Source organism: Rhipicephalus sanguineus, chromosome 2, assembly GCF_013339695.2.
Source record: "Rhipicephalus sanguineus isolate Rsan-2018 chromosome 2, BIME_Rsan_1.4, whole genome shotgun sequence".
Lineage (NCBI taxonomy): Eukaryota > Metazoa > Arthropoda > Arachnida > Ixodida > Ixodidae > Rhipicephalus > Rhipicephalus sanguineus.
In genome coordinates, this window is record NC_051177.1 from 123,937,312 (window position 1) to 123,958,054 (window position 20,743).

At 46.8% G+C, this 20,743-nt stretch overlaps 1 protein-coding gene across 1 annotated transcript; it reads right to left on the reverse strand.

Annotated features, from left to right (window-relative positions):
- Positions 1-593: 593 nt before the first annotated feature.
- On the reverse strand, positions 594-14,578 carry LOC119381861 (probable glutamate receptor). Its single transcript, XM_037649615.1, has 5 exons — positions 14,478-14,578; positions 13,117-13,207; positions 12,270-12,431; positions 5,934-6,072; positions 594-880 (listed from the first exon to the last, which is right to left on the reverse strand). Exons 1-5 carry the CDS (start codon positions 14,576-14,578, stop codon positions 594-596), a joined length of 780 nt encoding a protein of 259 aa, XP_037505543.1.
- Positions 14,579-20,743: the final 6,165 nt, after the last annotated feature.

Sequence of the window (20,743 nt, forward strand, 5' to 3'; positions counted from 1 at the left end):
ACAATGTTAATAGCATTATATATAAGCATAAAATAATGTAAACAAGCATTTTCTTGCTAAGCGGACTCCATGGAACATTTATGTGTGACTGTGCACAAAAATTGAAAGTGTACGATATTCAACTGTTGTTTCTCTCGAATATTGTTGTTAAATTTAATTCGAACTTTTCACTTTTCGAACACCCTCACTTACTTTCGAAATGCAATGACTGTCAAAGTGACGCTAAGTGACTGCACACAGAAATGTTACAAAGTGAGTTGAACTAATACGCAAAGTGTACTTCGTTACTTGAGTCTGACAACTGCTTGGGAGACATTTCACAATAGCTTCTTCCCGCGAGGCTTTTCTTTTTCTTTTTCATAAGCGGTATTCCGCGTACATCAACGAGCCTTTTCAGGACGTTGTTCTTGTGTTTATCGTACAATAAAGTCATAAACATCTCGAGACCGCTAACCTCTTCTAGCTTCGTCAGTAGATCCCACTGTGTTTGTTGCTAAGCAATGTGGATGTTACTGCCATCGCACAAGCATATTATGGTGACCTCAATTTTTGCTCTTTACTTTCCTGTGTTGTGTATGCTCCATCGTGTTTAATTACAGAGCGAACATATTTAACGGGTGGTCGTGCTCTTGACCAGGCTGTGTAGATGTATTTCTCTTCACCTTGAACTGGTGCTCGAACGTCGTTCCTCGTACGATGATCGGTTTGAGGTGCGGCCTCACGGCGACGTCGTGAAAGGTCTCCAGGCGTTCCGTCGGTGTCTTGACGCTCATGCTGGCCTTCATCGTTCCTTGAAACGAGTTCATCAGCACCAGAACCGACAGCCACCACACGGAGAACACCACGCGGCCTATGACGTCACGCACGGGACGAACAGTGCCTGCGCAGGGCCACCCAAAAAAAAAGGCAACACAAAGACGAGGAATCGCGTCACACGTTTCCCGTCAAGGGTGTTAGCTCTACCAGTACTGTACTGATTATCAACCTCCTGTCCGCTTCCTCAAGGAGCTCTTAAGCTATCGAATTCTTCGTGGGAGAAGATTCCGACCGTCGTTTTGCTGTAGCGCAGCTCAATTTGAGCGTGAAGGAAAGAGAAAATAGCAAGGAAGGAAATAACAGACGACATTATAGCGCACCCATGGAGGAAGGAAAAACTAAGGAGAGGCCCTATCGTATCCCAATGCATTGCGAAAAGTGTGGCGGAAGTGACGTCAGATTTATGGGGCAAACAAACCAATATGGGGCAAACAAAACAGCAGACGCCCCGCGGCGTGCTCTCCGCGGTGGTTCGCTTCTGCTCGAATTTGTAGTCCCGGCGTAAACTTAGCACGCATTGTGCGGTTCTCACGCAGTAAAATGTTGCAAGCAGACGTTTACCAGGCTGTTCGTGCGTGGCAGGCCCGAGCGCTGCGTGCTGAAGTTCTTCGTGGAGCGTTTTTGTGCAACAGTACAGAAAGTACCGGTACGTGTCGTAATCAAAAACATTCAGCCCCTGCCTCATCGTATTCGAATTCACCTAGCAGTGACTTATGCGTTCTGCTGGGCGTTAGGCCTTTTTTTCCCTTTCTTGTAGCCCGATTAGCGGTTCTTTGCTCGTGTATATGGAGTGAGCACAGTAGCTATTCGGCGCAACGCCAACCTATAGTTGACGTAACTTCACGTCGAAAAGAGGACACCGCTGAATTGTATACACGATCGTGCACATAAAGTTTGTAATTCCAGTGCGCACACAGCACAAGCGCGCAGCGAGCGCACACCGCACAATACATACATCACGTAGTCCGATAACGACAACAAAAGTTTATTGTCCTTTCGTTTGAACGACACAGCCTCTAAAACGTACGATGCCTTCAGCGCATGGTATGTACGGCGCGTCAGACGCCAAAAACAAAAATTTCACGTGTGTTCCGAGTTGACACAACGAGTAAGGAGCAACAGAGCGCACATCTGAGAGCTCCGCATGCAAATACCATGCCGTAGTGAAAGTGACACTCGGTACTGTCCGCTGTGCACGCGATTTGCACAGGGTATACGCAACAGCTGGGCATTGCGTAGCTTTCCTTACGAACACACAGTAGGAGCAGCACGCGTGAATCGACTACGCCGCTTGCAGGGCGAAAAACAAACAAAAGAAGGCTGCAAAGTTTCGCGATGCGCGCATGCGCTTGCAAACGTCGCGACGGAAATCGCAAAATGTTTTCGCTGCTCCTTCGCTAGGAGGCGATGCGGGTGTTTGCGATGTGGAGGCTTCACGAATGTGACGTCAGGGCCTCTCCTTAGTATTCCTTCCTCCATGTAGCGCACCAACGCGCCCAATCTGCAGTACTTGTCAATTCCGACCGTTCCTGATACGAGGCATATAATTATAGCCAATCTGGCCAGCCAATAACCCGGTACACATAAGAACCACTATCATTGTGAACCTGGCCTCAGGGATGTGCCCCCGTATCTATAGGCGTGCGCAAGGGAGGGGGGGGGAGGGGCGCGTCCTCCCCCCTTAATGATCTAAAGGGGGCGCCAATCCTGCTTCATGTCTTTACTGTAAGTCGGGTCTTTCACATCATTTTTTTAATGCGCAGGGTTATGGCTACGCATGTTTGTTCGTTTATTTTACGATAATGGCGACCAAGGGCGCCTGATGCTGCATTCAAAGATCTGTTTACTTGACACTTTTATATCCGGAGACCAATTGCATGTCTTTGTGAGAAACACATCATCGCTTCATTTGCATTTTTGCGTCCACTGCAGAGCTCTTTTTCTTTCGGACTCGACGTACGAGGGGGGAGAGGGCGAAGGGGTGCTGCGGTGAAGCTTTGACTCCCTCGCCCCCACCTCCTAAATAGAGATCCCTGCGCACGCTTATGCCCGTATAGGTTTATGAGTGCACGAGTAAGAATGCTGCTTACTTTCAAGGACACTTTAGCAAATAAATGGGCATCTGAAAGGTATTGCTGAATATGTTCGTGCCTATTCTGTATGAATCAAAATGATAACCTAGGAGCATATCTGGTCGTTTTAATGTGCTCCTTACTAATTGACATGTGGGACGAAAATGCAAAAAAAAAAAACGCCAGGCCTGCGCTGAAACCGCAGCACAGTCACAGCGAAAGCTGGAAGAGCGGCGTTTCTAGAGCCCGTTAAGCTCTCTTGGGGCTACAATACAAGTACACTAGAAAGGTACCCACAACGTCATAAATCACAATTTTTGTGAAGTTGGGAAGCACCTACTAAGCCATTATTCGTCATTCTGGGGAGAAGCGAGGCACCAGCTACACGTCTGTAAGGCATTATGTGCACTTTGTTGACGCGACGACTGATGACGATGAAGAATTATGGCTCAGACCTTTGTAATGGGTAGGAATCTTTAAACGGCTCACCAGTTATGTAATTTGCATTAGGTGATGCCCGGTCGCTATTTCCCTCTCCCGTCATGCTGTATAACATACGTTGACGTGGCAGAGAGACGGGGGGGGGGGGGGGGGGCGAAGAACTTTACTGAGACCCCGAGGAAATGGATCATGCGCTTATGGGCTTCCTTGACAACCAATACAAGTGCACTTGCGAGGAACCCACTACGCTATAAATCATTGTAATTTTACTGAGACCCCGAGGAAGTGGATCATGCGCTTATGGGCTTCCTTGGCAGCCAATACAAGTGCACTTGCGAGGAACCCACTACGCTATAAATCATTGTAATTTTTGAGAACTAGGGCAGCAGGCACTGTGCCATTTTTCGTCATTATACGGAGAGCGTTGGTACCTGCTAAACCCATGTAAGGCATTATGCGCACTTTGTTGATGCTGTGCCTGATGACGATGAAGAATTATGGCAGAGTCCTTTGTAATGGGTTGGAAGCATTCAACAACCTATTCGTTGCGCAATTCGCATTGTGTGACGCCTGGTTACAGAATTCGCGTTGTGCGACACTTGGTGCTTATTTTACTCTTCTACCACGCTATATTGCATATGCTAATGTGGTTCCTTCCCGACATGAAGCCTGTATAGGACCTTTTTGCAGAGCAGTTTCAAGCACCGGCATGGCTCAGCGGTTGAATACTGGGCTCCCACGCAGAGGACCCAGGTTCGAACCTCGTTTCATCCTGGAATTTTTTTCTTATTTCGTTTTTTTTTTCTTATTTCGAGCGATACTGGTTACGCACACCGGCGGCGGCGGCGGACAACTACGGCGCCAAAAACGGCCGGCGAAATGATCTCATAACAGCTTTCGCTGTAAAAAATGATCTTGTCTTTAGGTGTCGCAGTTAGGTACTGAAGGTAACGTATTCATGTAGGTGGGCAAGGTAACTTTTTCCTAAATTTGCTACGCCAAACCACTTTTACAGCGAAAGTTGTTATGAGATCATTTCAACGGCCGTTTTTGGTGGCGTAGTTGTCCGCCGCCGCCGCCGGTGTCCGTAACCACTATCGCTCGAAATAAGAAAAAAATCGAAATAAGAAAAAAATTCCAGGATGGAACGGGGTTCGAACCTGGGCCCTCTGCGTGGGAGCCTAGTATTGTACCTCAGAGCCATGCCGGTGCTTCGAAGTGCCTTGCAAAAGGACGCTATACAGGCTTCATGTCCAGAAGGAACCACATTAACATATGTAATTTAGTGTGGTAGAAGAGTGAAATAACAACCACGCACCACACAATGCGAGTTCTGTAACCAGGCGCCACACAATGCGAATTGCGCAACGAGTTGCCTGTTGGATGCTTCCAACCCACTACAAGGGGCTCTGCAATAATTCTTCATCGTCATCAGGCGCAACACCAACAAAGTGCGCATAATGCCTTACATGTTTTTAGCGGGTACCACGGCTCTCCGTTGAATGACGAAAATTGGCATAGTGGCTGCTTCCCTACTTCACAGAAATTATGATTTATAGTGTAGTGGGTTCCTCGCAAGTACATTTGCATTGGTTGCCAAGGAAGCCCATGAGCCCATCATCCATTTCCTCAGGGTCTCAATAAAGTTCTTCCCCCCTCTCTCTGTCTCTCTTTCTCACGTCAATGTATGTTATATTGCATGGTGGGAGAGTTAAATAGCGACCGGGCGTCACACAATGCGAATTACGTAACTGGTGAGCCGTTTAAAGCTTCCAACCCATTACAAAGGGCTGAGCCACAATTCTTCATCGTCATCAGTGTCACGTAAACAAAGTGCACATAATGCCTTACATATGTGTAGCTGGAACCTCGCTTCTGCGCACAATGACGAATAATGGCGTTGTAGGTGCTTTCCAATTTCACAAATATTGTGATTTATGGCGTAGTGGGTACCTCGCTAGTGTACTTGTATTAGTAGCCCCAAGAGAGTTTACAACGGGCTCTAGAAATGCCGCTCTTCCAGCTTTCGCTGTGACTGTGCTGCGCTTTCCGCGCAGGCCTGGCATTTTTTCTGTTTCTAAGCACTGAGACTAATAAAGATTGTTTGGTAGGGCAGCCTCTTCATGTCCCATCCATAATTTCAATGTCATGCCGTGGAACGACAGAACGGTCGAGATCCGTATATAGTGTTCATTTTCTCTAATGCGGGTAAAAATAATATGCCTATAATTCTTCTACATGTGTGGTGTCGCGTGCATTTTAATTCATGCTCGGAAATGATATTTTACGTAAACAGTCGCGAGGCAGCTCTGAAAATGATTGAATGCAACTTCCAATATATGCACTACGACAGGTCTCACGTACGACGATATGTAATACAAAAAATATATATAGGTTCAAGCAGTTTTCTCAGATTAATTGGCATCTATGTAAGCAACGTTGGTTGCTAAGATATTGGAAGGGTGCCATGAGATTCATCGTAACCGGCTATTTACATAGATTAAAGCCGGACACACCCTACGAGTCATACCAGGATACAACTACCCAATTAAAAACTCAAGTGACATTATGCACAGATAAACAGCGCGAAGAAAGAACGCTCGCCTTCGAACATCATGATGCCGAGGATGTCGAAGAGGTTGTCGGTGATGGTGTCCTTGAACCGCACTGGAGACCGTGCCGCTTCGATTAGGGAGATGAAAGCGCTCACCAGGGGCCAGCACAGCAGCAGTCCCAGCCAGACCTGCAGGGACAACCGTTTGGTCACCAAGCAAGTTTAGCTATATTCCTCGGTGCGAAACAGCGGTGGCGGAGAGAACTAGAGCATTGATCGAACTTACGAGTAAAACATATGGTATTAGGAAGTGGTGTCATTAGAACATTTAGGCACGCATTTGTGTAGTGCTAATCTTCTTAAGCTATAATTAACCTGAGCATTTTTATTTAACTCACAGACAAAGATAGTGAAGCCACAGAGATGACTAGGGGAAGACTTGAGAACACTCCGCAGAGCTAAATCCTGTACATCGCAATAAATACCGAAAAAAGTGCACAAGGGAGCAGCCACGTGCCTGTGCAATACGCGTGTAATGCGGATATGCGGTGAGTCCGGCTCCCACAGCCTACTAGTGAGCGTTTCATTTGTTTACCCTCTGTGGTGGACCTCAAGGTCCGCCGGCTACCAGACTGTCGTTTAGAAAAAAAGCCGGCAGATCCCACGCATTGTGGGAATCGATGTAATGCGAAGCAGCCAGCAAAGAGCTGCATACATCGTCTTGTATGTCATTGAGGAAAATGCGTGTCATGGTTTTCATGTTAACTCCTATTATTTATGTTCGTCACACAATAACGTCGCGCAATACCAACTTGGGGGTCGATCAACCTAGAGAAACGGCCGCCAGCGCACCATGAGCGTGGCACGTAAGTCATGCTGTACATGACATGTGTGTCATGACTTTCATGTTAACTCGTGTTATTTATGTTCGTCACACAGTCACGTCGCAGGATACCAATTTCGGTGCATATCAATCTAGCGAAACGGCCGCCAGCGCCCCATGAGCATGGCACGTAAGTCACGCTGTACATGACATGCGTGTCATGATTTTCATGATAACTCGTGTTATTTATGTTCGTCGCACGGTCACGTCGCAAGATACCAATTTTGGTGTATATAAAGCTAGCGAAACGGCCGCCAGCGCACCATGAGCGTGGCACGTAAGTCATGCTGTACATGACACGTGTGTCACGAATTTCATGTTAACTCATGTTATTTATGTTCGTCACACAGTCACGTCGCGCAAGACCAATTCCGGGGTAGATCTAGCTAGCGAAACGGCCACCAGCGCCCCATGAGCGTGGCACGTAAGTCATGCTGTACATGACATGCGTGTCATGATTTTCATGATAACTCGTGTTATTTATGTTCGTCACAAGGTCACGTCGCAAGATACCAGTTTTGGTGTATATAAAGCTAGCGAAACGGCCGCCAGCGCACCATGAGCGTGGTACGTAAGTCATGCTGTACATGACATGCGTGTCATGATTTTCATGATAACTCGTGTTATTTATGTTCGTCACAAGGTCACGTCACAAGATACCAATTTTGGTGTATATCAAGCTAGCGAAACGGCCGCCAGCGCACCATGAGCGTAGCATGTAAATCAGGCTGTACATGATTTTCATGTTATGACTTGTCATTTATGTTCGTCATATAGTCATGTTACGCCATACCAATTTTGGTGCACATTCGATTAACCAAGCGACCAGGAGAGCACAAAGTCGTAGGCGGCTAGATAGATAGATAGATAGATAGATAGATAGATAGATAGATAGATAGATAGATAGATAGATAGATAGATAGATAGATAGATAGATAGATAGATAGATAGATAGATAGATAGATAGATAGATAGATAGATAGATAGATAGATAGATAGATACGGTCAAAGTCGCAGAAGTTCGCTAAGAAATGCTTCGCATTTAAAATAGACGGCACGTCCGAACGAACACTTTAATGGAACATGAAAAAAAAGAAAAGATGGCTTCGTGCCCTCCAGCGAGCGGCAGCTCGTGAGGAGCAATCACGATGATGATAAAACGTTTCGTCTGCTAGGTTGGTGAAGACGAAGTTACAACATCTTCCCGCGCTCAACAGATGGCGTCACTCGACTTCCAGTGGGTAGAGCCCGGCAGACGAATAAAACAGGAGCACGCCTTTTACACACACTTTTCTGCCCTTGTCGAGATGAACTTAACCTGGGTCATCATATGAATAGGCCTTCTTTCTTGAAGGCACGTCAGGTTGTCGACGAGGTGGCCTTAGTCTGAGATGTGTCGGGTAGCATTCAGTCTCTTGAAGTTCAGTCAAAAGCCCCTTTGATGAAGTCGGCTCTCTTGTCAGCTTTCTCTTGGATCTCATTAAGCACGAGGTGAATCGTAGAACATCCATACAATAACTGAACCACTCCGCGTCAATTATTCGTTTCAATGGTGTTTTCGTGCTGACAGCATGAGAAAACGTCGTGGCGGCGCATTTTGGTTGTCCTACTCGTACGTCATGACCAACGTCTTCCGGCCACCTTGACGAACCCCACATCCATTTTGGTTCATGCCACCACAGTCTTCTCTGCTGTAGATTCTCTGCTGATATCTCTCTTGTCTGTAAGTCTGTCGGATTTTCTTCGCCTCGGTAGAAGCGCCGCACGAAGGCTCCGTTGGCTTGTGGATTTTGGCCACCCGGTTCCCGACGAAGGTCTTTCTTGTTCAATGGTCGATGTGTCCTGTAGGTGTGGAATCTGTCAGCTGGTCCTTCATCCAGGTACATACGAATGATCTTGTTCTTATTTTCCAAGTGACAGCGGTCGTTGTCAAACCTTCGCATCAAACTTCTAAGGCGTCGAAATTTATAGCGGCCGTCCTCTTTCGTCTGATTTCTAGTCAACTGTAGTAGCCTCATTTCGTTGCCCAACGCAGTTTCTTCATCAGCTCCACCAAGTAAACTTTCCGGATCCCGAATATCTGTGAGAGCGTCAGACGCACAGTCCTCTTCTGTGCATGTCCGAAGTACAATGACTGTGGAACAGTGAGTGCTGTTGCTTGGGAAAGGAATTGGCCCTTGCACAGTCCATCCTAGTTTAGTCTGCACAGCTTTTAGATCTTTCCATCTGTTGCACACGCTTCCCACGTCACCGGTTACGAAACGCCAGTAGTAGTCGGACCCTACGAGTAAGGAAATGGAGTTTTCGTTTTCTCCTTTTAGACAAAGGGCTCGCGTGTCCAACCCAGTTTCCTCCATCTTCTTTGTGACTTCTTCGCCTGGAATTGGAATGTGCTCGCTACAGATCTCATCTACCTCTAAAGCGTCGATTACAATCGGTTCCTTCGTGGCTTCTTCGAAAATGCTCCCACGGACTCTTCTCATTGTTTTTTGCGTCTTGTGACCTCCGAAACCTCCAACTGTCACCGTTTCTTCTTGCAAAAGCTGGCAACCAAGTTGGCGAGATGCTTCGATGGTGATGAAGCTCCGCTGACTCCCTCCGTCGAAGAGTACCCTGTAGTACCTCGAAGACATCGTGCCTGCTATCTTGGCTGTCAAGGACTGCAATAATATAACAGGGCTCTCTCGCTCCGAGAGGAGGTTGACCGCTGTCGCAGAAGCCTCGTTTGCCTTCTTCCGGAAGTCCGGGTCACACATGGATGTTACATGTCGTCGAGAGCATCTGTCGCATTTTTGTCTTCCCCTGCAGCCTCGTGCCAGGTGACCTTGCTTGAGACAACGAAAGCATCGCCCTGCCTTGGTGAGAATCTGCTTCCTGACTGCCAAATTCGTTTCATCGTCGCAGACTTCGGCACGATGCTTCGTCGACTTACAAAATAGACATGGATCAGGCTTTCCCAGCACACTTTGCAGAGACGCTGCTGACGACATAGTACGATGCCCAACTCGTCGCGGCATCTCTCGAGTTGGTTTAGGGATGTAAGGTCTTCTTGGAGACGCACACACCGCCAGAGTTTCTCTGCAATGAAGCTGATGTTCGAGGAAGTCCAGAAGATCTTGCAGCTCTCTCTCGATTTCGGTCGTTCTGTCCTGTGGGTCCCTTTGCGCTTGCATCGTTGATACCGCGGTTGTCGTCGGCTTGTGAAGTTCATGATACTTGAGCACCAAGTCGGATGGTATGACTCGCAAGAGAATCTCCCGTAGCATGGAGCAGTATGTATTGGGGCTTGTTCCAAGCGCTTTGAGACTCCTCACGTGTACTTGTACTTCGTCGTAGAGGTCTCGAAGTTCGGTGGTGCTAGAAGACAAGACTGGCCTGATATCCAAGAGGCTTCGGAGGTGTTCCTGAACGATAATCCTCTCGTCCCCGAAGCGTTTCTTGAGGATATCTATTGCGTCTTCATAGCACTCTCCCGTTACCTGGAGTCCGGAAATGGCTGCAGCGGCAGTTCCAGTGACAAGCGTGCTCAAGTAGTTGAATTTCTCGGCAGCGCTAAGGTCGTCGTTGTTGTGCACTGCCGTCGAGAACTGCATCCAAAATCGATGCCATTTTTGTCAGTTGCCGTCAAATTTCTGGAGCTCTAGTTGCGGCAGTCTCGACCTGAAACTGACGGAAGCTTGGCTCGTCGTCGTCAAGGCTTGGCTCGTCGTCGGGCGCGAGGCTTGAGACGCCTGATTGTCCAGAATCGCAAAGCGAAGCTTTGCCGTCAATGTGACAATCTTGTCCCCATAATTGTTCGCGTCTATCATCTCTGCCTCGATCAGCTCGTCAGGCGTCTCGTCTATTAGGCTTTCATCTATCTTCGTTATCTGTGCGTAGATCGCGTTGATTCGTTCAATCGAAACGCTGACCTGTGACGATGACAGCTCTTGTTCTCGTAGAAGGCCTTCCGCTTCTTGGACGATGCCATCCAATTGCGAGCGCAGGCACTTGCGTCGTCGGAGAAGCCGTTCCATGGGTCAGACGGCAGCCGGGAACTCTTCGCCAACGGCTCAGGGGTCGCAACGCGACACCTTGAATCGATGAGGCGTCGTTCGGAAGATCCCGCTGGGTTTCGGCACCATGTGGTGGACCTCAAGGTCCGCCGGCTACCAGACCCTCAAGGCCAAGGGCATTGGACTAGGTAAGAGTACAAACAAAAAGATCTCAATATAGACATAGATATATAGATATAGATAGTTATACTGTCGGCGAAAACATCTACGCACCATTCTTTTTTTAGGTGCGAATAACTTCTCTGACAACAAATGGTCGCCGGTGGGAGACGAACCCACGTCTTCGGATTTCGCGTGAGATGCTCTTAGTCCTGAGCGACCGCGGAGCTGTTTCCGCAACATCTCTGGCGTAATTACGTGTGATGGAATTAGCTCTGCGAGTGACAGCCAACACCACAATTGAAAGCCATGGCGACGGATGCACCGCAGGTGTCAGGACTGACCAATAAATCTTGGGATGCTACGTCATGACGTAATGCCATGACTTAGAAGGGGCGCCGAGGGGCTCGATCTATGTTAATCACAATCATGATGAAGCCACTTGACACTGACGACCAAAGAAGTTATGGGAAAATTACTTAACTTTTACTTGACTCAGAAAAGAAATTGATAACGAAGAAAATGAAAATGGATGAAGACATGGGCCCATTTTTCACCGGCGGTCACTTCTGTTTTCGTCCACTCTGATTTTCTTTCTTGATCATCGTGCTCGTGCAATATTCCATGCTTTTCTTGGTTCTCACTGTCTATGCTGGCTTATATTTATGATTGCAGACTATTTATATACTTATTACATGTGTTATTCAAACTCTTATCAGACTCATGTGACATCGTGCATGACGCGTGTTGAATATTACAGCTTCATATGTGCTTCAATATCGTCACTTCCTCATATCGTTACCGATGTCAGCGCGCAAACACTCACAGTGTCCCTTATACCAACCAAATATATATCGAATATATTTATACGACCACAGAAGTTATGGTATGCATTCAAGTGAGACGGCTCGAAGCCGAAAGTCATCTTTTTCTTCTCAGTCGATGCACTGATCCTGCCTCGCCACCCTCCAAATTCTTTCTGTACCTAACGTAGCTTTTGCACTGCCTCCAGGATCGGAGTCACCTCACCTGGTTTTGTACTGCCTCCGTGATCGACCTGCCTTTGACCAAGCTACGATGTCATGTGCTGAAGTCATCATGTAACGTTACGCCACGTGACGTCATGATAATGTCATGATGACGTCACAAGTCTTGGATATCAGTGACGTCATGGTGACGTCACTGTGCGATGATTTTTTTGCGTCATTCGTGTTGTCCCCGACGCCGCGGGACGCCGACGCCAAATGTCGATTTTCGTGTTTGATGAGGCACCTAAGGCTTTCGCCTTAGGAAGTCGTGTGCGCGCAGGCAAGCCGTAGCAGCGTTGTGCACGCGCAGCGCACACTCACCTCCAAGTCAAAGCTCATCAGGTATCCGAACACGCTGGTGATATAGGCGTTGGGCGTGCCGGCGAAGTATCGCGGGTTGGAGTACACGTATGATGGTAGCGGTGTGCCCACCGTGAGGCGGTCAGCCGTCGGTATTACTGGGTGCGCCGTGATGTCGGACTCCTGCGAGCAATTGCATTTAGCTTGAGTGCCCCAAGACGAAACCATCCAGGCTCCCTTGAGGGACTATACAGCGGCGGCTTGCATCTGTGATAGAGGCGTAGGGCCAAGCATTCTGAATTCCGCCGATGCTAGCACATGCGAAAGCGAAAGGAGATGATGAGGAGTGGAAGGAGGCGACCGTTCACTAGGAAACCTGGAGTGCTTTTTTGCAGCAGGGACCGATCCTCCCACATGACCCTCGTGATGATTCGCATTTTGCTGAAGCGTGTAAGAATGTGAATTGCTGTTGGACTATGCCTAATTGCAGGTTGATGCTTCGCCCCCCCCCCCTGCCACCTCGGCACTTTAGTATTTAACTAGCATCACTATCCTGCGTAAAGCTACGCTACCCTCACTGCACGTGCCAACTGAACACCCCCCCCCCCCTCTCTGTGTGTGCTGAGCATGTCCTTCGAAGCTGCATAATTTGAAAATCGTGATGGCGTACTGGCGTTCACGTTGCCGCGAAATTTTAAGGTAAAGCAAGTCTGTGTCCAATTTATGCACATTCATAGCCACCCCTTTTATCACGCACCGAATGGATTAACAGAGATTCAAGTGAATTATTTACTGATATAAGATAATTTACTGCTGCCTCACAGTGTTCCTTTAAGATTAAGAAGAATATGTGTAGTCAGATACTCACGTTTCGTTCCAGCATTCCAAGTGGACCTCCCCACTCTCCAGTGGCACGTCGGCTGGACCAGATCTGTTCGTCAGTCGTTTGTAGCTGTGTCCTGTCATGCGTTGCAGGCAGTGCATCGGAAACCACGAGAAGTTGCAAATTCACTTTGGCCTACACGGTGCCTAATTTACCACCGTGCGTCCATTTCAAAAGCAGATGTGTATTAGCAGGAAGTGTTGATGTTAACCTGCCTTTTATTTTTCCAGCCATAGTTCTGCGAGATATTCCACGTGCTACAGTGTCTCGGTAGAACGATTACGTTAAAGGAGCAAATATTCGTAATAAGCTTCTGCTAGAAATTAAAGTAGCTAGAAACTTCCAGTTTAGCTCCGAAATATTGTTTTGCATAATCAAGACCGGTAAAAAAGGCTTATATTCATAAAACAATTCTTACGCTGAAACGTGTTCGTGTGTATTCACGTTTCCGATATAAAACAGTATGTATGTACATTATTACCATTTACTCTTAAACTAACTGCTCGAAACGAATGTGTTTGTAACTATCACTCATGTACCTTGCGTTTCATAGTAAATAAACGAGAAAAAATGTTAGCCGCTCATGCCACCAATCAGAGAAAGATTGAGGAAGATGAGGTGAAAAAGGCATGAAGGTTAATTAGAAGACTGGATGAGAATTGAAACTTGAGCTAGTTGGTACGGATTCATCATTCATTCAAGACTGGCTTCGGTTTGTTACCCTGCAGTGGGGGAAGGAGGAGGAGGAAAATGGTGATGAGATAAATCGAGCGTGGGAAAAGTAAATAGATAGGGTTGAGTTCATGTCAACAAATCAGTGAATGCTATAGGAGTGCTTACTAAGAGCTTCGCGAATTCCACCAAGTATTCTTTTTTTTTAGATTCCTCAAAGTATTCGTAATTTGCATTCTAATGCAGCGACGTCATTATAAGTAGACGTTTTTATTTGATATTTATTATTACTAATTTTTGCGGAGCCTGTATGATTCATGTATTTTATTAGACTGACCATATTAGTCTATAAGCTATCGGTTGAGATAGTTATTTATTTGTGCTTGCTCCTCGACAGTCATTTTATTTATTAATAATTAGCTTCTTAGTGGCTGAAATATTATTTGCGTGCGATATTCATTCTTCACCCTTCCTTTTGCGTTTTCACCCTTTCGGGCGATGAAAAGTTATCGTTTTGTACAGCGTTTAGTGCATGCCGATGGCGATAGCAAGAAAGAGACTAGAAAATGAAAATAATTGTTGCGAATCACGGCGAGTGTGCAATTTCTAGTGCAATTTTTTCCATAGCATGAGGCTTATAGGCGATCGCTGTTATCCGGATCGTGAACGCTTACTTGAATCGCAGTGACTGCTGCAGACACTGGATGATGTACCAGGCTAGGCCATCGAAGGTTACTGTACCGTTGACCACCGACACTCCCAGCATGGGTCTCATCTCGAAAATGATAGATCAGCAATGTTAATCGATGCACATTCGTGATAAAAGATAAACCGAGTTTCTAGCTCTGCCCCAAACTACAACCACGAAAACATTTCCAGTACTCACATTTTATTCTGTATATGCTATATGTATACGTTACGAAACTACGGAGAGATTCGTTTAGGGCGTTCTTTCATCCTCGTGGTGTTGGCGACCGAGCATGCATCTCCGCGTTTCACGTGCGCTTTTGTCATGACTATGCTAGCCAACTGCTTCTAAAATTTATTATTTTTAACTGCATAATAAAATACCGTGACAAGTGTACTCACTGTTAGGCCCACGAACCGCAGAGTAACGTTTTGCAGTTCATACATCTGTGAAGGAAAAGCAGAAAGAGCTTGACGAGACAGAGCTCGTCGGAAAAAAAGTCAAGTAAGGAAATATTCATTGTAAGATCACCAGCCTGACTTCCTATTGAAGTCTCCGTTCGCTCGGACGTGAGCGCAGATAAATACTTTCAATAAGACTTCATCAACTACGATGTTGTGCGTATTGAATGTGAAGATCATCGTTAAGTAATATCCGCTGTAATTAGTTTCGTGTCAAGTAACTTAATTTAACGTCTAACAGAATAATAAACATACGAGGAAATGCACGGAGGACGCTCCCAAAATCGGATACGACTGAGACCTTCTGCAGCAGTTACAACAGAAATGGAACAAGCAATCGAATACGCTACTTCAGAAACAAGTATGAACAGCCTTGGACTGGACAGCAATGTGCAACAATAAAATATTATGCCGTACAAACGAATAAATTAAAAAATACATAAGCGCTAATGTAGGGAACAAAAGTAGTGCAAACGACTACATGCATCAAAAGAATTAAGACTCGACCTAATCTGAACGAAGGACTTCAATGGAATCATAATTAAATGAATTTACTAGGTGGGATTTCAATGCAGCTTCGATAGTCTAGCACATTTCTGTCACCTTGGATGCCTTTCTTTTTCGTGATAATTATATACTGGATGGAATCAAAAAGGTTATCGGCAGCGAACATATGTAGTCAGGTTATGGTTTGCAGTAAATTACTGTCACCATTGATGCGCGCATGAGAGTATCTCGTAGAATATAATGCGTAATTGTCATGCGCGCACAAGGAAATTGCCTCTTGGAAGGCGATAACACGAGCCCGTTGATCAAAAAACGCAATAGTGCGTTCATAAGCAACAACTGTATAGCCCATACCGTTCTGGTTTGGAGAGTATTGTCAAACGCTATATTCTATGAAGCCCAAAGTGACCCACAGTATCAAGGTATTCCCGACGATGATACGCCTTAATCATTGACCTCTGTCTACGCAAGTCCGGACTGGTATTTTTTTTTTTACTGCTGTGTTCATTCTCTGTTGAGCATAAAAGTACTGGTCGTTTCGTATGAAAGTACTAATCGCTTCGTTTGACGAAACAAAAAGTTGGGAGAACTAATAAAGTCGGCTGGTCCGTCTATTCGGCCCCATTTGATTGAACGTCGGCATTGGCTCAACTCTGAAACCGGTTCGCACCCACCTTTTTTGTCTGCAGAATTCTTAGACCGTCCTTCCTCGAACAGAGAATGCACTGGCCACTAATACAGCTAGCTCTCTTATATAGACCTTAGCGGCTATAATGCGCGACCTAAGTTGCACCAGAAGGGTGTGCTCGCGTTTGCCTTTCGGTCGGCCGATATCAGCTGCAGAGCAGCAACGTAGCCTCACGGTCATCGACAGCTCAACCGTGTCTTGGAGATAGGCGCAGACGCCGTTCCCTTGGTCGGGCGTTAAACGGCTGAAGGCTTAATTTGGACCCTTTCCTTCGATCAGCACCGGAGCGTGCTGCATCTGTATGCGGGTAATTAGGCAGCGGCAAACAACGTATCTCACGCGGTCTCTCCCTTTCGTTACGGTACCCTTAAAGGGAAGAGATTAGAGGCAAGCTATCTTCGTTGCACTGCACTCGCAACTGCCGTCGCAACGCACACGGAATGACCTTCGTTTTCCATTTAATTTCGGTGTACTCAGCTCAACTTCGATATGCGATTTATCGTTCGCAGGGCTAGTCATTCAGCGAGTCTCAAGAAGTGGAAAAGTGGATACGCGTGCAAAAGCACTGAAGTTTTATCAGGGATACAAGTTGCGAAAGAGTATTTGTTTACTTTATATATTTATGAATGAGACTGAAGTAGTTAGTTTGTAACGTTTTCTTTTTGGGCCAAACATTATTCGCGCATCTCGACCTCCCTAGTTAGGGCAGTTGGATATGGCCTAATAAGTTATGCACGCTTGTTATAAGTATTGATCCCCCCCCCCCCCCCCCCACAAAAAAAAAGCTTTGTGCAACCAACGTGGTTTTGCACTGCCTCAGAGATCGGAGGCATTAGAAGCTTTCGCACCTCACGTGCTTTTGCAGTGCCGCCGGAATCGGCCCACTTTTGACAAGGCGACAATGTCACGTGATGACGTCATCATGTGGTGTCACGTTTTGTGGCGTCATAGTGACGTCTTCATCATGACGCCACAAATTTTGTCGACCTAGCTGTGCCGTCATGATGATATCATCGCGTGATGACGATTTCTTGCATCCCTCGTGGTGACGCCGACGGTCTCTTTTCGCGTTTGGTGAGGCATCTAAGGCCTTCGCCTATAAAAAAAAATACTTGGAGGACGCTTCCACCCTTGAAGGTAAGAAACTCTATGCTTGAAGGCGTCTCCTTCAAGAATAGAACGCGCTAGCGCGACCCGACCCCGTTCGCGTCGCCTGCTCATTCGCTTGCCACGCTTAGCTTCTCGGCGGACGCCTCAACCGTGGCGCGAGGAAAGGAACGTCTGTGGGCGTGACAGTGACCGCTCTAAACTCTCCTTGGGAGCCTAATGAAAGTGCACTTACGAAGAGCCCACTAGGCTACGTCATAATTCATGACTTTGAGAAGTGGCGACGTACCCGCTTCGCGTCCGTAAAAGATTTCGCACATCTATGCAACTGCACACTTTGTTGATGCTGTGGCTGATTATTATTATTAATTATGGCTTAGCGCTTTGCAATCTGTGGACCTTTGAACAACTTACTCGTTGAGTAGTTCAGGTTGTGTGACGTCAGGTGCGATGCTACGCTCTTGCCACGAAATATTGCTTGTGTCACTCCCCGCCCGACATATGACGCCTCTATACTGCTGTACAGGGCTTTTTCCAAAGCAGTTTCAAGTATACGGTGGCTCTGTGGTAGCACAACTGCAAAATATACGGTAGAACACTTGACTGCCACTCAGAATGCGTGGGTTTGGTTCCGGCCCGAACCCCTGATTTTAAAGCGATAGCGTTAAAGGGCTCGTTTCGCAGAAATTCCGATGTCGGCGTCGGCGGCGCCGTAGTTGGTTGTGAGTGGAAAATCGAGCTAGATGCAAGTAAATAAATTATAAAGGTGTTTTTTGTTCGAGTGGGAATCGAACCCAGTTCTTATCAGCGTGGCAAGCAGGCGTTCTACCACAGTGCCACACCAATGTTTAAAATTCTTCCGAAAAGAAACCCTACGCATGTCACGTAGTGCGAACTGTATCCTTAACGCATGTAATATTGCGTGACGGGAGCGTAGAATGGCCCCAGACGTCAAAAAAAAAATGAATTGCGCCACGATTGCGCGGTTTAAGGGCCCATACATTACAATGCGCTTAGCATAATTAATCAGCAGCTGCAGCATCAATGAAGTGCCCAGCGCCGAGGTTGCGCGTGTTGCCTATACAGACGCGTAGTGGATATTTCTCCAATTCGCAAGAGGAAAAATTATGGCGTAGTGAGCACTTGGCAACTGTACTTGCAGTATGCATTCTATAGGATAGTTTGAAACGGCCAATGTTATGCGCGCAAATGTTACTTTCCTTTCGGTACGGTGTTCACAGGGAAGCGAAGCGAGGCTAGCTATTGAGAAGGCGACGGGAACGAGACCCGATTACGCTATCGCGTTCTCCTCTTGGAGGCGAACCTCAAGCCTCCTCCAAGTGTTTTTCTTTTTTTTTAATGTGAAGCATTTCTTAGCGAACGTAAGGCGCTTTGAGCGTTTCTATCTACATATCCATTTACTTATCTAGCCGCCTACGTCTGGGTGCTCTCGTGATCACTTCCTTAACTTGGTGTAGACCAAAATTGGCGTGGGAGGGTAAGAGTATCTGACGAATATGACTGTCGGGTCACGCCATGAATAACGTGAAAATCCCGTCGCGTACGTCGTAAAACCCTTTCCTCCAGACACGTGGGGCGCATAACCGCATACCACGGGCCGCGGTGTGCGGGTATGCGCCACAGGTATATCTACCCAGGAACGGGGAGAACAGGCACTGGTTAATTTAAGTGCGAGAGCGTTAAGAAAAACCGACATCGGAAGCATTGACCCGACGAATGGAAAGAATAAAGAACAGCATCCGAGCAGGAATCCAACCCAAGCATTCTGCGTGGCAGTCAGGTATTCTACCGCAGAGCCACGCCAGGCCTTGAAACTGCTTTGGAAAAAGAGCTCATGCAGGCGCAAAGTTAGTGCAACGTCAATTGTGGCTGCAGCGCTGACTATCTAATTCTATAACAAAGCAATAAACATTACACATTTACTCCTACCATAAAGGCATCACGTCAGGCTAACGTCAATGGTGGTTCCAGTGTTGACTCCGATTTCATAACAGTCTAATAAACATTACATTTGTATTGCTATGAATCAGCAAGCTCTATTCAACCGTTGCTCAACCCCGGCGGAACACGCTAACGAAAGTTACGTATGATATTCACATCATCGCACCGTAAAGTGGACTTCGTTTCCATAATACTGACGTCTGTGCTCTAACGTGAGTTCTGACGTTACGTTCGACCGTAAGTTGCCCTTTAAACGCCAGTGTAGTCGACATTCTTGGCAAACACACGGTGTGCACACAACTATTACACTTACAAAAAACACGTCGATCTACCTCCTAACGTTTGGCTCAAAGCCAAAAAAAAATATTCAGCCTAGACAACTACTGGCTGGCTGCTTCGCATGAAACCGATTTTCACAAGGCGTGGGATCTGCCGATTTTTTAAATTATTTTTTGTTTGCATCCTCAGGGATTTTTCGCTCACGGGCAGCGCCGCCGACGCCGACAGCGGCGGCAGCGTCGTTGTCGACGCTTTCTGCTAGGTGGGCTTTAAAGCTGTCGCGTTAAAAATTCACTGGGTCCCTTATGCATGACGACTCGAAGGTGAAAGCTATCCGGTGTGGCTATATTACAGCGAAGGCTGTTACACGATCACAAAAACAGCCGATTTTGGTGGCGTATACTTGTCCGCCTGTGTCCGCAACTGCTGTCGTGCAGTGCACAACGAGAAAAAATTATCCAGGATCGGGTGAGATTTCAACCCAGGCCCTCTTCGTGGAAGTCGAGTATTCTACCACAGAGCCATGCCGATGCATGAAACTCCTTTGCAAAAAGATCCTACGCAGGCGTCATGTCGGGCGAGGAATCGCGTTAACATATGTAATATGACGTGGTAAAAGAGTAAAATAACAACGAGGTGTCACACAAGGCGAATTGCGTTTCTAGTGGCTGGTTTGAAGCTTCCCACCCATTACACAGAGTTCAGCCATAATTCTTCACCACACCATCAACAAAGTACACATATATTGCAGCCGCGTACGGGTATCTCGCTTCTCCGCAGATTGTTGAATAATGACATAGTGGATACCACCCTATTTAGAGAAATTATAATGATTTATGGCGTAGTTGGTATGTTGATTGCCACGGTTGACGCTTGGGCAAGTTGGTGTGGATTCATTTCAAAATGTTAACAGCGCATAGAACGATTAGGAAGGGACGAGACAACAAAGGTAAAGAGCGCTCTTTACCTTTGCTGTCTCATCCCTTCCTAATCGTTCTATGCGCTGTTAACATTTTGAAATGGTATCTTGAAACTGTATACTTGTAGTAGTAGCTCCGAGGGAGTTCACAACGGGCTGAAAGGTCGATCCTCCAGCTTTCGCTGAGACTGTGCTGCGTGTTCCACGCAGGCCTGGACTGGACTGGAAAAAAAAACTTTGTCCTGCAGGACGCGCTTAGCGGGCGTCTCCCACGTAGGGACCGACAGGATAATCCTACTCAAATCGCGAAAAGCATGCTTGAATCTGTC

Excerpts from the sequence above, each read along its gene's own strand:
- LOC119381861 (XM_037649615.1), bottom strand. The coding sequence starts at position 14,578 with ATGAGACCCATGCTGGGAGTGTCGGTGGTCAACGGTACAGTAACCTTC. Across the intron at positions 13,208-14,477 it reads CAGCAGTCACTGCGATTCAA|GACACAGCTACAAACGACTG; the intron begins GTAAGCGTTCAC and ends AACGCATGACAG. Across the intron at positions 12,432-13,116 it reads TTGGAATGCTGGAACGAAAC|GAGTCCGACATCACGGCGCA; the intron begins GTGAGTATCTGA and ends AATTGCTCGCAG.